Source organism: Octopus bimaculoides, chromosome 9, assembly GCF_046866305.1.
Source record: "Octopus bimaculoides isolate indiv1 chromosome 9, ASM4686630v1, whole genome shotgun sequence".
In the NCBI taxonomy this organism is placed as follows: domain Eukaryota; kingdom Metazoa; phylum Mollusca; class Cephalopoda; order Octopoda; family Octopodidae; genus Octopus; species Octopus bimaculoides.
In genome coordinates, this window is record NC_142936.1 from 92,069,781 (window position 1) to 92,084,780 (window position 15,000).

Below are 15,000 nucleotides of genomic sequence, written 5' to 3' on the forward strand. Positions count from 1 at the left end.
AATTAATCAGCTTCTAATTATATGAATCAATCAATGGGTAATTAGCAATGATTTCAGGAAAGCATATTTCAACGATAAAATTTGATCTTTGCGTTACACAAGTTAATGAAGTTCGTTTGTTAGTTATTGGTGTCCCTTGGCCTAAAACATTAAGCTGTGCCTTCTAAAAGGTTTTGAGTCTCTTCAGCGAAGAGGATGCCATTAGGGGTGAGGTGAAGGGGTGGGGCGGCGGTTAACAGGAAACATCAGCAACATCTACAATAGATTGACTGACGCATACTATGTTCAGAGTTCATTTGACCGCAACCTTGTAAAAAGCATACACACACACGTACGCACGCACGCATGCACATGCACACACACGCACACACACACTCGCATACATACATATGTATGTGTCTGTGTGTGTGTGTATATATATATATATATATATATATATATATATATATACACACACATATATACACACTCACACACACATATATACATATACATATGTATATAATATATATATAAATATATATATATATATATATATATATATATATATATATATATACATATATATATATATATGTATATATATATATATATGTTTGAATATCTGTATGTCTATCTATCCATTTATCGCTTTGCCCCTCTCTCTTTCTCTCTCTCTCCCTCTATCTATTTATTTGTGTGTGTATACATACATACATACATACATACATATATATATATATACACATATACATACATACACATATATATATGTATCTACACATATATGTATCTACACATATATATATCAATATATATCAGTGTGTGTGTGTGTTTGTGTATGTGTGTGTGTGTTCATATGGAAATGTTCTCAGTTATCTTAACAAATATGGCAGAAAACAAAATTAATACACTCCACCCGCCACCCTCGTCTCGTTTCACAGAATTATTCCAGACGTTTGTCATAAATTTCAAATATTCTTCGCATTGATTCTCTCCAGTTGAAAAGTCTTCTCAGTAAAGAGATGATGGAAATGATAAGAAACCTAATTACCGAAATATATTCTTTCGTCTCTAAAACCTGTGACCTTTGACCAAAAATATTATGACCTCGGCTTTTTGGCACTGTTTGTTGTTTTTCCTCAATAATTGGTCTGAGGAAAATGCCACAGATTCGGTAATATTTACAAAATCATCGCAGCACAAATGCTTAACAAATTAGCTTATTAATTTAGCTGATGCGGAAATAATTAAATTATTGCCAACTCCTACTACAAGTGACTGGACAAATGGAAGAATGTAGCACTCAATACATTTTTGTAAGAGTTACACATCATCATCATTTTTATTCATTTCTTCATTTCTTCATTCATTTCTTCAATGTGGCCGTTGCCAGTACCGCCTATCTGGCCTTCGTGCGGGTGACACGTAAAAGCACCCACTACACTCTCAGAGTGGTTGGCGTTAGGAAGGGCATCCAGCTGTAGAAGCTCTGCCAGATCAGATTGGAGCCTGGTGTTGCCATCCGGTTTCACCAGTCCTCAGTCAAATCGTCCAACCCATGCCAGCATGGAAAGCAGACGTTAAACGATGATGATGATGATGATTTCCATATAAAAAGCACTACAATATGTTCATCTATATTTACGATGGCAACACACATTTACTGCTGTTTCTAGCAAGAAGCTTGACCACATAGTGTCACCCTTAATGATTATGTTGATGCTGTTGCTGTTGTTGTTGCTGTTATTCTGGTTTTGTTTTTTCTTTTTATTATTTATTATATTTTCTTTGTTTCATTTTAGATCTTTAACCTCTGGGAATGTGCCCATGTCTCTATGTCAGGTGAGTCATCTTATTTAACTTACAAATACATTGATTATTATTAATATTATCATTACTATTATTATTATTATTATTATTATTATTCAGTAGTTTTATTTTTATAACGTGCTTTCACTTCACTACCGAGCGCAGCTCTGTGTGCCTTGGGTATGTGCTGTGGTTTGCTGTGATGCACTTATGGTTACTGTATTGAAAGTGTTTTGCGTAGGATGTGTGCAGTACCCAGTAGTGCAATTTTCTGTATGTTATATATATTTGTAAGTCCTGGTGTTTTTGTTATGTATTTGTCTGAATATTTTTTTATTATACCTAAGGCACCTACTATGATAGGAATTGTTTCTGTTTTTAGATTCCACATTCGAGTTACCTCTATTTCCAGGTCTTTGTATTTTGAAAGTTTTTCCATTTCTTTTAGGGAAACGTTGTCATCTGCTGGTATTGATACATCAATTAGAAAGCATTTTTTTTCTTCATGATCTTTGACAACTATATCTGGTCTATTTGCCTTAATTTCTCTATTTGTGTGTATTGGCTATTATCATTACTATTATTATTATTATTATTATTATTATTATTATTATTATTAAGGTGGTGAGAGCAGAGAGAATCATTAGCATGCTGGACGAAATGCTGAACGGCATCTCATCCATCTTTACATTCTGATTTCAAATTCCGCCGAGGTTGAATTTGCCTTTCATCCTTTCGGGGTTCGGCAAAAGAGACCGATAGAATAAGTACTAGGCTTGCAAAGAATAAGTCCTGGGGTCGATCTGCTTGACTAAAGGCAGTGCTCCAGCATGGCCGCAGTCAAAATGACTGAAACAAGTAAAAGAGTAAAAGAATAAACGAATACCTATGTGTATGTGTATGTGTGAGTGCGTGTGTGTCTGTGTGTGTGTGTGTGTACACAAGTGTATGAGTGCATGCGGACAAAACATCTCACATACCTACACACACACACACACACACACACACACACACACAAACGGTAAACAAAACCAAAGACAAGGAACAACCACAACCACAACAACAACATCGATATTAACAAGCAGACACACAGACAGACTATCCAAACAGTTGAACATACCTGTCTACTATGTTTGTTTTTATAAGGTTTACTCACTGTAATCTTTATGTCAAACATTTAACTGCCCCCACCTCTAGTGGGGTGGGTGGGGGTGAGGTGGGGGGGGAGATGATGGCAGCTGTGGTGGTAATGGTGGTGGTGGTGATGATGGTTGCGGTGGTGGTGATGGTTCTGAGGTGTGGGGCGTGTTGTGGTGATGATGGTGGTGGCGGTGATGGTGGTGGCATCAATGGTGGGGGCCATGGGTGGTGAAGGTTGTTATAGTGGTAGTGGCAGTGGTGGTGGTGGTGGTAGTAGTGGCAGTGGTGGTGGTGGTGGTGGCAGTGGTGATGGTGGTGGTGGTATTATCTAACATGGTGGTGGCATCAATGGTGGGGGCCATGGGTGGTGAAGGTTGTTGTTGTTATGGTGGCAGTGGTAGTGGTGGTGGTGGTCGTGGCAGTGGTGCAATAGTTTTGGTGGTAGTGGTGATAGTAATTGTTGCAGTCGTAGTAGTGGTGGCTGTGATAATGACGGTGGTGTAGCGACGGCAGCGGTGGTGGTGGTGGTGGTGGTGTGGTTGTGTTGCTGGGGGTGGGGGTGGTGGTGGTGTTTGTAGTGGCAGTTGTAGTGGTGGTGGTGGTGGTGGAGTGAATGGCTGATTTGGAATGTTCTTGTAGACAACCCACCCCTACCACTTACTAACACATCTTCCCCTCCCTTTCCCTGCCGCTCCCCGCCTCTGATGCCAACTCCATTCTTACTGCAGGGGTGGTGGTGGTGGTGGTGGTGGTGGTGGTGGTGGTGGGGGTGGTGGTGGTGGTGGGGGTGGAATTTACCTGACATTCAGTCTGGTTATTTTGGTTTTGTTGAAATGTTGTCTATATATCATTTGTTTGTATATGTAGAGGGGTGGCAGATAGGGGTGGATGGGTAGGAGGTGGAGGGGAGAGAGAGAGAGAGAGAGAGAGAGAGAGAGAGAGAGAGAGATAGTGAAAGGGAAAAAGATTAAGAAAGGAATGAAAAGAGAGAGAGAAAGAGAGACAGACAGATGGGAAGAAAGATACAAGATAGAAAGAGATAGACAGAGAGATGTAGACAGACAGTGATATGGAAAAGAAAAAGAAAAAGGAAAAAAGAAAGCAAAGAGGAAATAGTAAGATAGAGAGAAGGAAAGAGAGAAATATAGAGTGAAAGAAAGAGAGAGAGAGAGAGAGAGGTGAGTGCTTGAGTGATTGTAATAGAGCATGGAGTGGCATGTAAGAGGTGACACTTGACAGTTGATACACACACACAGATATATATATATATATATATATATATATATATATATATATATATATATATATTTAATTATATGTATTTATTCTATCCTAATAAATAATAATTCGGATAGAATGAATGGGTTAATAGAAACCAAGGTAGCAAAGATCACAAAATAAATGTTCCCATGCATTTCCCTGAGGAGAAGTTTACATTTTTAACATCGCCGATTCCTATACATCGCATAAATTGTAATTCTTCGAAACATATGTCGGAATGAAAGTATGCAGCTATAACATGCGTTTTCTCCATTCTTTAAATTTTTATATATCATCATCATCATCATCGTTTAACGTCCGCTTTCCATGCTAGCATGGGTTGGACGATTTGACTGAGGACTGGTGAAACCGGATGGCAACACCAGGCTCCAGTCTGATTTGGCAGAGTTTCTACAGCTGGATGCCCTTCCTAACGCCAACCACTCAGAGAGTGTAGTGGGTGCTTTTACGTGTCACCCGCACGAAAACGGCCACGCTCGAAATGGTGTCTTTTATGTGCCACCCGCACAAGCCAGTCCAGGGGCACTGGCAACGATCTCGCTCGAAAATCCTACAGGAGCCAGTCAGGCGGTACTGGCAACGGCCACGCTCAAAATGGTGCATCTCATGTGCCACCCGCACAAGAACCAGTCCAGGGGCACTGGCAACGATCTTACTTGGCTTGCCGGGTCTTCTCACGCACAGCCCATTTCCAAAGGTCTCGGTCCGTAGTCATCGCCTCGGTGAGGCCCAATGTACGAAGGTCTTGCCTCACCACCTCAGCCCAGGTCTTCCTGGGCCTACCTCTTCCACGGGTTCCCTCAACTGTTAGGGTGTGGCACTTTTTCACGCAGCTATCCTCCTCCATTCTCACCACATGTCCATACCAGCGCAATCGTCTCTCTTGCACGCCACAACTGATGCTTCTAATGTTCAGCTTTTCTCTCAAGATACTTACACTCTGACGGGTATTCACATTGACATTACACATCCAACGGAGCATACTGGCTTCATTCCTTGCGAGCTTACGTATGTCCTCAGCAGTTACAGCCCATGTTTCACTGCCATGTAGCATGGTTGTTCGTACGCATGCGTCATACAGTCTGCCTTTTACTCTGAGTGAGAGTCCCTTTGTCGCCAGCAGGGGTAAGAGCTCTCTAAACTTTGCCCAGGCTATTCTTATTCTAGCAGCTACACTTTCAGCGCACCCACCCCCACTACTAACTTGGTCGCCCAGATAGCGGAAGCTATCGACTACCTCTAGTTTTTCACCCTGGAATGAGATAGAAGTTGTTTCCTGTTTGTTTGCAGTCTTTATTGCACCTGAACATCTGCCACAAACAAAAACTAACTTGCTAGTTAACCTGCCTTTGATGTTGCTGCACCTCTTATGTGTCCATAGCTTGCACCGGGTACATCTTATAGAGTTACTACCTACTCCTTTTCTACATACTGAGCAGGGCCATCTACCTGAAGGGGTTTGTGTTTTATCTACCTTCCTACTTATTAGGATTTTGGTTTTAGCTAGGTTGACTCTAAGGCCCTTCAATTCTAGACCTTGCTTCCACACCTGAAACTTCTCCTCTAGTTCTGATAGTGACTCCGCAATTAGGGCAAGGTCATCAGCATAGAGGAGCTCCCAGGGGCAACCTGTCTTGAACTCCTCTGTGATTGCCTGGAGGACTATGGTAAATAATAGGGGGCTGAGGACGGAACCTTGGTGGACCCCTACCTCTACCCGGAATTCATTGCTGTACTCATTTCCAACCCTCACCTTACTGGCCGCATCTCTGTACATGGCTCGCACAGCTCTCACTAGCCATTCTTCTATCCCAAGTTTCCTCATTGACCACCAGATAAGGGATCGGGGGACCCTGTCAAAGGCTTTCTCCATGTCAACGAAAGCCAGGTACAGAGGTTTATCCTTGGCTAGGTATTTCTCTTGCAACTGTCTCACTAGAAATAAGGCATCAGTAGTGCTTTTACCTGGCACGAACCCAAACTGCATCTCATCTAAATTGATTCGCTCCCTAATTAGTTGGGCTATGACCCTCTCTGTAACTTTCATAACCTGATCTAACAGCTTGATGCCTCTGTAATTATTTGTATCTAAAGCGTCCCCTTTACCTTTGTAGCAGTTGACTATGATGCTGCTACACCAGTCATAGGGTATGACTCCTTCGTGTATCACCTGGTTCGTAATACGGGTGACTAGGCTATAGCCAACACTGCCAGATATTTTGAGCATCTCTGCAGTGATTCCTGATGGGCCGGGGGCTTTCCCGGTCTTCATACTCTTAATTGCTTTATCTACCCTGGTACTATCAACTCGGATAGCTGGTCCCTCTATTGGGTCGACATAAGGCAGGCTCTCTTTCTCCCATTCATTCTCTTTATTAAGCAATCTATCGTAGTGGCATCTCCAGACCTCTTTCTTTGCATCCTCATTTAATGCAAGCGTACCATCATCCATGCGAACACATTTCTCTCCTACAACATCACTATTCTCTCTCCTACACTGTCTTGCAACCCGAAATACCTCGAGTCTTTGGTCCTCACGGCGCAGAACATTGGCAAATCTTTCCTTATCTGCTTCCCCTCTGGCTAAATAAACCTGTCGCCTAGCCTCCCTTCTGGCACATTGGTACAATTCCCTGCTACCACCGTTCTTCCAGTCCTTCCAAGCTTGTTTCTTTTGTCTAATAGCCCTGTCTACCTCCTTGTTCCACCACCACGTTACTCTGGGTTGGGAGGGGACCTTACACCACCCACAAATCTGGTCGGTGGCTTTCAACAGGTTGTCCCGCAGAAATCTCCAATTGTCTTCCACGTTGTATGATGCTATATCCCCTTATATAATGGGCTTCTTTCAGTTTCTGTCTACCAAATCTACTTATAAAGCTTTGGTCAACCCAAGGCTATAGTAGAAAACATTTGCCCCAAGGTACCATGCAATGGGACTGAACCCAGAACCATGTGATTGGGAATCAAGCTTCATACCAAGAACCATTTTAAAATCCACTTACCAGCATAGATGCAGGAATGGAAGAGAGGCTTAGCAAATGCAGCCCTTATAGGATATCCAGCCCTTATAGGATAACCAGCTTTAGGGAACTCACAACAAACGGTTTGGGTTTACACAGGGTTCCCGAGGTGATATTTTAACTTTGCTGTCACTTTGGCTGCTGTAGTTTCATGATTTTTAACTACAATATTTCTCACCATTTTGCAGTTCCGTTCTCTCAGAAAGATGCTTGGCAGACTAAGTTTTGTCGAGGTTTTGAAATGCTATCATGACTTTTGAGAAAGCACCTCTCAAAACATTAACCCTTTAGCATTCAGATTATTCTACTCTTTTACTTGTTTCAGTCATTTGACTGTGGCCATGCTGGAGCACCGCCTTTAGTCGAGCAAATCAACCCCAGGACTTATTCTTTATAAGCCTAGTACTTCTTCTATTGGTCTCTTTTGCCGAACTGCTAAGTTACAGGGACATAAACACACCAGCATCAGTTGTCAAGCAATGTTGGGGAGACAAACACAGGCACACAAACATATACACACACACACATACATATATATATATATATATATATATATATATATATATATATATATATATATATATATATATATATATATATATATATATATATATATATACATATATACGACGGGCTTCTTTCAGTTTCCGTCTACCAAATCCACTCACAAGACTTTAGTCAGCCCGAGGCTATAGTAGAAGACACTTGCCCAAGGTGCCACACAGTGGGACTGAATCCAGAACCATGTGGTTGGTAAGCAAGCTACTTACCACACAGTCACACCTTGATTATTCAGATTGTTTTGAATTAATCATGCATTGTCTTGTAGTTTCAATTCTTTGATGCGATTGTTCATTTCTAGCATGACATTGTAAGGTAGGTGTGAGCTGCCAGATCTAGCTGGCTTGAACCTAAAACAGGTAGAACATCTGGGTTTGATATGGTTTGCTTAAGTGTTGAAGAGTTAAACAATTCAGCCATTTTTTTAATGATTGTATCTCCTGCCATCTGCACTCCAACAAGTTGTCCTCTTTGGTAATAAAAAAGGTCACATATTTTAACTCATTTAAATATAGAAAAACTGATGGGTTTATCATAAAGTACAAAACATGCGTGATGCCATGTCAGCACATATTATGCAGACTGCAACAGTTTTGAAGTTGTCATATTGCCAATAAGAAAAGCAAAACGGTTGCATAAAAAGTGGTCTTGTTGTAATTTTGTCCAACCATTGTACAATATATATATACAGGCATAGATTTAAATAAATAAATGAATAAATTAATGTATGTGTGTGTACATATATATATATATATATATATATATATATATGTATATACACACACACACACACACACACATTATATATATATATATATATATATATATATATATATATATATATATATAAACTTATATTTATATCTATGTATACACATGCACACATACACACATGCATATATATATATATAGATACTTAAATTTATATGATGAATGTATATATGTATATATATGTGTGTGTGTGTATATATATATATATATATACATATGTAATATCTATATACATACATACATATGTATATATATAAATATATATATATACACATATGTATATATATATATATGTGTGTGTGTATAATGTAGATGTGTGATGAGATACACACCAAGAATTTGAATGGCTACTTGACTGTCATGTGGGAAGCAAATATTGGTGATGACAAGGGTAGTGGTGGTGGTGGTAGTGGTGGTCAAGAGAGTGGGTCATGACCATCAGAGGAGGGGGGAGCATTATCAAGCAATGGTGGTGGTTGAGGTGGTGGTGCTGGTGGTGCTGGTGCCAGTGTTGGTGGTGCAAAAAGAGCACCTGTGTGTGTGTGTATGTGTGTGTGCATATGTGCCACTTCTCTGCCACTACCACCACCACCACCACACCGTTCTCACGACCTTCCCTGTGTGTAGCAAAGTCGGTGGGGTGGGTGAGTGGGCGAATGGGCTGAGAGAGAACCTAAAATAAATGTCCCTCAGCTGTGAGCAAATTTACTTTCCCCACCCCAGGGTCAATGGTACCCCAAACACCTGTTTGCTTAGTTCAAAATCCACCACCACCACCACTACCACCACCACCACTACTAACATCACCACCACCACTACTACCACTAGCACCACCACCACCACCACTGACACCAACACCACTACCACCTCTTCCCAGCTCCTCTGAAGTCCTTAGGTCCATGTATGCGCATGTGTGTGTGTGTCTACGTGTACACGTATGTGTGAATATGTAGTTGTGCGTGTATGTGTGAATGTGTGTATGTATAGAGACATACATAAAGTTTTTATCATCATCATCATCATAATCATCATAATCATGGTTTTGACATTCACTTCTCCATGCTTACATGTGCGTGTGCATGTGTGTGTGTGTGTGTGTGTGTGTGTGTGTGGCATGTGTGTGTGTGTGCCCTTCCCAACGCCAACCACTCCGAGAGTGTAGTGGGTGCTTTTACGTGAGATATGTATATATACGACGGGCTTCTTTCAGTTTTTCTCTACCAAATCCACTCAAAAGGCTTTCGTCGGCCCGAGGCTATAGTGGAAGACACTTGCCCAAGGTGCCACACAGTGGGACTGAACCCAGAACCATGTGTTTCGTAAGCAAGCTACTTACCATACAGCCACTCCTGCACCTAAATGTTTAAGATTCATATCATATAGCTATATTTTTCTTTTTTTCTTTCCTTTGTACAGTTTTCCGGAGTTTACAGTCCTGGCCTGGAAGAGTTTGCTGTGATAAAAGTTTCCAAGCATCATGTTCTGCTGCTTGTCCAATTGTAAGTTGTTTGTTTACCTATTTATATTTTTATTTTTTTCAGTTTCAGCTCAGAGCTGTGGCCATGCTGGGGCACCGCCGTTTTGCTACACTGTTATTATTGAGAGCCTTCTCTAATATGTGGAATTTAGTGAAAAGGGAAGTTTGATGTCGCTACCCTCATTTGCTCCTCTTGCCACGAGGTATGATCATCTGGGACTCTCGACATGAAGAGATCCAGTTTTGATTTGAAAACACCTATGTCCATTTTGTGTAGGTTCCTCAGGCTCTTTGGGAGAATATTAAAAAGCTGTGGGCCCGTGAAACCCAGGCTGTTGCAGTAACTGGCCCTGAAGTGCGATGGCATTGTTGGGATCTTTGGCACTGTGCAGTGTTGACCTGTTCTGGTATTGGTGTAGCTTTCGACATCAAAATTGTTTGTTGTCTACACCACCTGTCTTCATCTTCTGTTTTTTTTGTGAATTCTCCGTATATATATATATGTATGTATGTATGTATGTATAACGCAGGAATGGCTATATGGTAAGTATCTTGCTTACCAACCACATGGTTCCAGGTTCAGTCCCACTGCATGGCACCTTGGCAAGTGTCTTCTACTATAACCTTGGGCTGACCAAAGCCTTGTGAGTGGATTTGGTAGACGGAAGCTCAAAGAAGCCTGTTGTATATATGTGTGTGTGTGTGTGTGTGTGTGTGTGTGTGTATGTTTGTATGTCTGTGTTTGTCCCCCCACCATCAATCTACCTGTGTATCTTCCCATCTATCTACCTGTTTTTACCTGTATGCCTTACCATTAATGTACTTGACAATTAATCCACCTATCTACCTGTCCATCAGACCATCAATGTACCTGTCTATTTATCCATCTTTCTAGCTGCATGCCTCACTTTTTAGCTATCTGTCCACCTATTCCTTAATCTGTTCACCTGTCAATCTGTCTACTAGTCTATCTGTCTATTTAGCCATCAATCCACCTGTCTGATAAATTATCTACCTGACAATTCAATCTTCTATCCACCTGGATATTTATCCATCTGTCTACCTGATTACCTGGCAATCCAAATACCTGTGTATTTGACCCAACAATATATCTGTGGACCAGTCCATCTATTTTTTTATCCTTCCTCTCTTTTATACAAGCTCTCGCCTTCATTCATTCATTCATTCATTCCTTCTTTCTTTCTTTCTTTCTCTCTTTCCATCTCCCTTGCCTTTTCTTTCTTTCTCTCTCTTTCCTTCTCACCCCTTCTCATTCTCCAACCCCACCATCAATCTCTCATTACCCCACGATATTTGCTGCCAACCCCTCCTAATATATAATATCACTAGGACCCACAACCGCACCACCCCTAATACACCCCACCCATTCTTTAACCGACTCCCCCCCGCCTCCACTCTTACATCCACCCAGCTCAGTCACAACACACACCTCCATGCTAGGTTGATTCACCAGTAATAACATTTTGACAGCTAAAGCAACTCTCCCTCTCTCATTCAATCTCTCTCTCTTTCTCTCTCTCTCTTTCTCTCTCTCTCTCTTTCTCTTCCCCTAATTATCCCTACTTCTAGCATGCTGGCATCCTTCCTTGTACCCTGATACTTTTAAACACATCATGGGGTATCTGTACCTGACATTCTGAAATACTCAGCATCTGGAGTACCTGGTGAACTTTATTCCACTACAAGTATCACACACACACACACACACACACACACACACACACACACACACACACACACACACAGAGTGACACATACATACACATATATGTATGCATATATATGTGAGTGTATGTCTATGTGTGTCTCTGTATGTACTCTGTATGCATATGTGCAATTTGATATGTGTACGTGTTGTTCTGTCCACTGCCCCAACCACATATTATATACATCAATATCATCATCATCATCATCGTTTAACGTCCGCTTTCCATGCTAGCATGGGTTGGACGATTTGACTGAGGTCTGGTGAAACCGGATGGCAACACCAGGCTCCAGTCTGATTTGGCAGAGTTTCTACAGCTGGATGCCCTTCCTAACGCCAGATGCCCTTCATATATATATATATATATATATATATATATATATATATCATCACCTTCATCTTCATCGTTCAACGTCTACTTTCTATGCTGGCATGGGTTGGACGATTTGGCTGAAGGCTGGCAAGCCAGGAGGCTGCACCAGGCTCCGATCTGATCTGGCAAGATTTCTACAGCTGGATGCCCTTCCTAACACCAACATCTCAGAGAGTATAGTAGGTGTTTTTTATGTGTCACTGGCACAGGGATCAGTCAGGTGGCATTGGCTTCGACCATGCTCAAATGGTGCGTTTTACATGCTACCATCATGGGAGCCAGTCAGGCGGCACTTGCATTGACCATACTCAAATAGTGCTTTTTAATGTGCCACCAGCACTGGCATCAGCCTTGCTCGAATGGTGCTTTTTACGTGTCACTGCCACAGATGCCAGTCAGGCGGCACTGACATCAACCACAACTACGATTTCACTTGACTCAACAGGTCTTCTTAAGCAGAGCATATTGCACGACGATTGAAGAGTACTTTTAAACGGGCCAGTTATGCGACACTGGCATAGACTACAGCTACGATCTCACTTGGCTTGCTGGGTCTTATATGTATATATATGTATATATATATATATATATATGTATATGTATATATATATATATATATATATATATATATATATATATGTATATGTATATATGTGTGAGTGTATATATATATATATATATATACACATACATACATATATATAATACATACATACATATATATATAATACATACATACATACATACATACATATATATATATATATATATATATATATATATATATATTAGATGGACTTCTTTCAGTTTCCGCTTACCAAATCTGCTCACAAAGCTTTGGTCGGCCCGAGGCTACAGTAGAAGACACTTGTCCAAGGTGCCACGCAGTGGGACTGAACCCGGAACCATGTGGTTGGGAAGCAAGCTTCTTACCACACAGCCATATGTTTATATATATATATATATATATATATATATACATGCATGTGTATGTATGTGTGTTTCTGTGTGCGTGTGTGCATAGAGATATATAGACATATGATAAATATATGTACATATATATATGTATATATATATCATCATGTATATATTTGTACACCCTAAATGTACAGTGTTGCATGTGTAGGTACATGTGAAGGGTGGGGGTGGTTCTGCCTTTTTCATTTTCTCCTGAACCCACTTCACAGGCTCCACATCCACTTCCTGTTCTTAGTGTTCCTGTAAATCCTAAATCCCCTCACCCCAACCCCTCCTTACCTATTACATCCACCCATGTTAGTGCGTGTGGGGGTGGGGGTGGGGAGGAGAGAAGATCGAGATACAGTGGTTAGACAGGAGACAGGGGATAGACAGGCACTACCACCGTCACCACCAGCACCAGCACCACCACCACTGCTACTGCTGCCCCTCCCGCCTCATCACAATCCTAACAGTATTTACATATCATTTCCCCTGTAGACACCAATTGCCATTTCCCTAACAACCACCACCACAACTACCACTGGCAACCACCATGTCTGTACTGCTTCCCATACATCAAAAAAAAAATCACTGCTTGTACCATCACTACTACCACCACCGCCGCCACCACCACCACCGCCGCCACCACCACTACTTCTCTACATTCACACACACACACACACATGTGCGTGCACAACCACAAATGTCTTTTTTTTGAAGTTTAGTACTCAACGTATTGGTCCGTTATTTTTTGCGGAACTGCTAAATTCTGGGAATGTAAACACACCAACACTAGCAGCAAGGGACAAAACACACACACAAAAACACATACACAATGATGTATACATAAAGAGAAAGCAAGAGAGAGCGGGAAAGAGAGAGAAGTTTTCCACAAAAGCTGTCTCAGAACAATCTGCAGTTATTCACTAAAAGACAGTGTCTAATGTCGACCTGTCTAGCAAGCGTCAGATTGGCAGAATTGAGAGCTTCCTTATGCAGTTGCAATTGTGCTGACCTGGCCATATTGTCAGAGTGAATGACAAAAGAATCTCCAAAGTTCTCATGTACAGCCAGCTTAACAGTGGGGGCCCAGGAATGTTAGTCGACCATGGCCCAGATATAAGGACAAGCTGAAGAGTAACCCCTCCGCAGTTAATACAGCTCACAATACGTTTGAGCAAACGACTTTAGAGTGAACAAAATGGAGATTATCATGTCAAAATGGTATCAGAGACAGTTTCACCCAGCATTAACAGGCTTAGGGGTTCAAGGAAAAGGAGAAAAGCAACAGTAAATATACTACCTGAACTGGCCTGTAATCCTCATCCTTGTAACATCTGCAGGCTTCTTTGCAAATCGTTGGTGGGATTCAAATGTCACATTTGATATAAGCATTATGACTGACAAAAAAAGGTGTGCATTGTTGGACCATCATGTCGAAACCAACAGTAAGAGTCCATCATGTGGCACGTTAGAAAATCATTTGAGCAAGGCCGTTGCCAGTGCCACTGGACTGGCTCCTGTACAGGTGGCATGTAAAAAAACATGTGTGTGTGTGTGTGTGTGCATGTATAATGAAAGCAGCTATACTCAGTATAAAACCAAAAAGTTCAATTGTCACTAGTTGTAAATGAGGGTGCAAGACAGCACCTACATTGCTAGAAATAAGAGCTAAAAAGCCATTACAGCCACAAGAAGCATATACTTTATATACTGACAGGGGAGATAACTGCCCCACAGTGAATGAGATCACTATACAATAATCCCTTGACTACCGCGGATGTTACGTTCTAAGACCCCACCACCACCACCACCACAATAGGTGAAAATCCATGAAGTAGAAACAGTACTGTCCTGTATATTATTATTATTATTATTATTATTATTATTATTATTA

General features: G+C 41.2%; 1 protein-coding gene across 3 annotated transcripts in view; it reads left to right on the plus strand.

The window, feature by feature from the left end:
• The window catches only part of LOC106877629 (reversion-inducing cysteine-rich protein with Kazal motifs), a 204,421-nt gene that overhangs the window by 146,730 nt on the left and 42,691 nt on the right, over positions 1-15,000 (plus strand). For all 3 annotated transcript variants that reach the window (XM_089358038.1, XM_089358040.1, XM_089358039.1), the window contains 2 exons: positions 1,785-1,824; positions 9,984-10,066. In XM_089358038.1, coding sequence (XP_089214164.1) covers positions 1,785-1,824; positions 9,984-10,066 — 123 coding nt within the window. The remainder of the gene's footprint in view (positions 1-1,784; positions 1,825-9,983; positions 10,067-15,000) is intronic.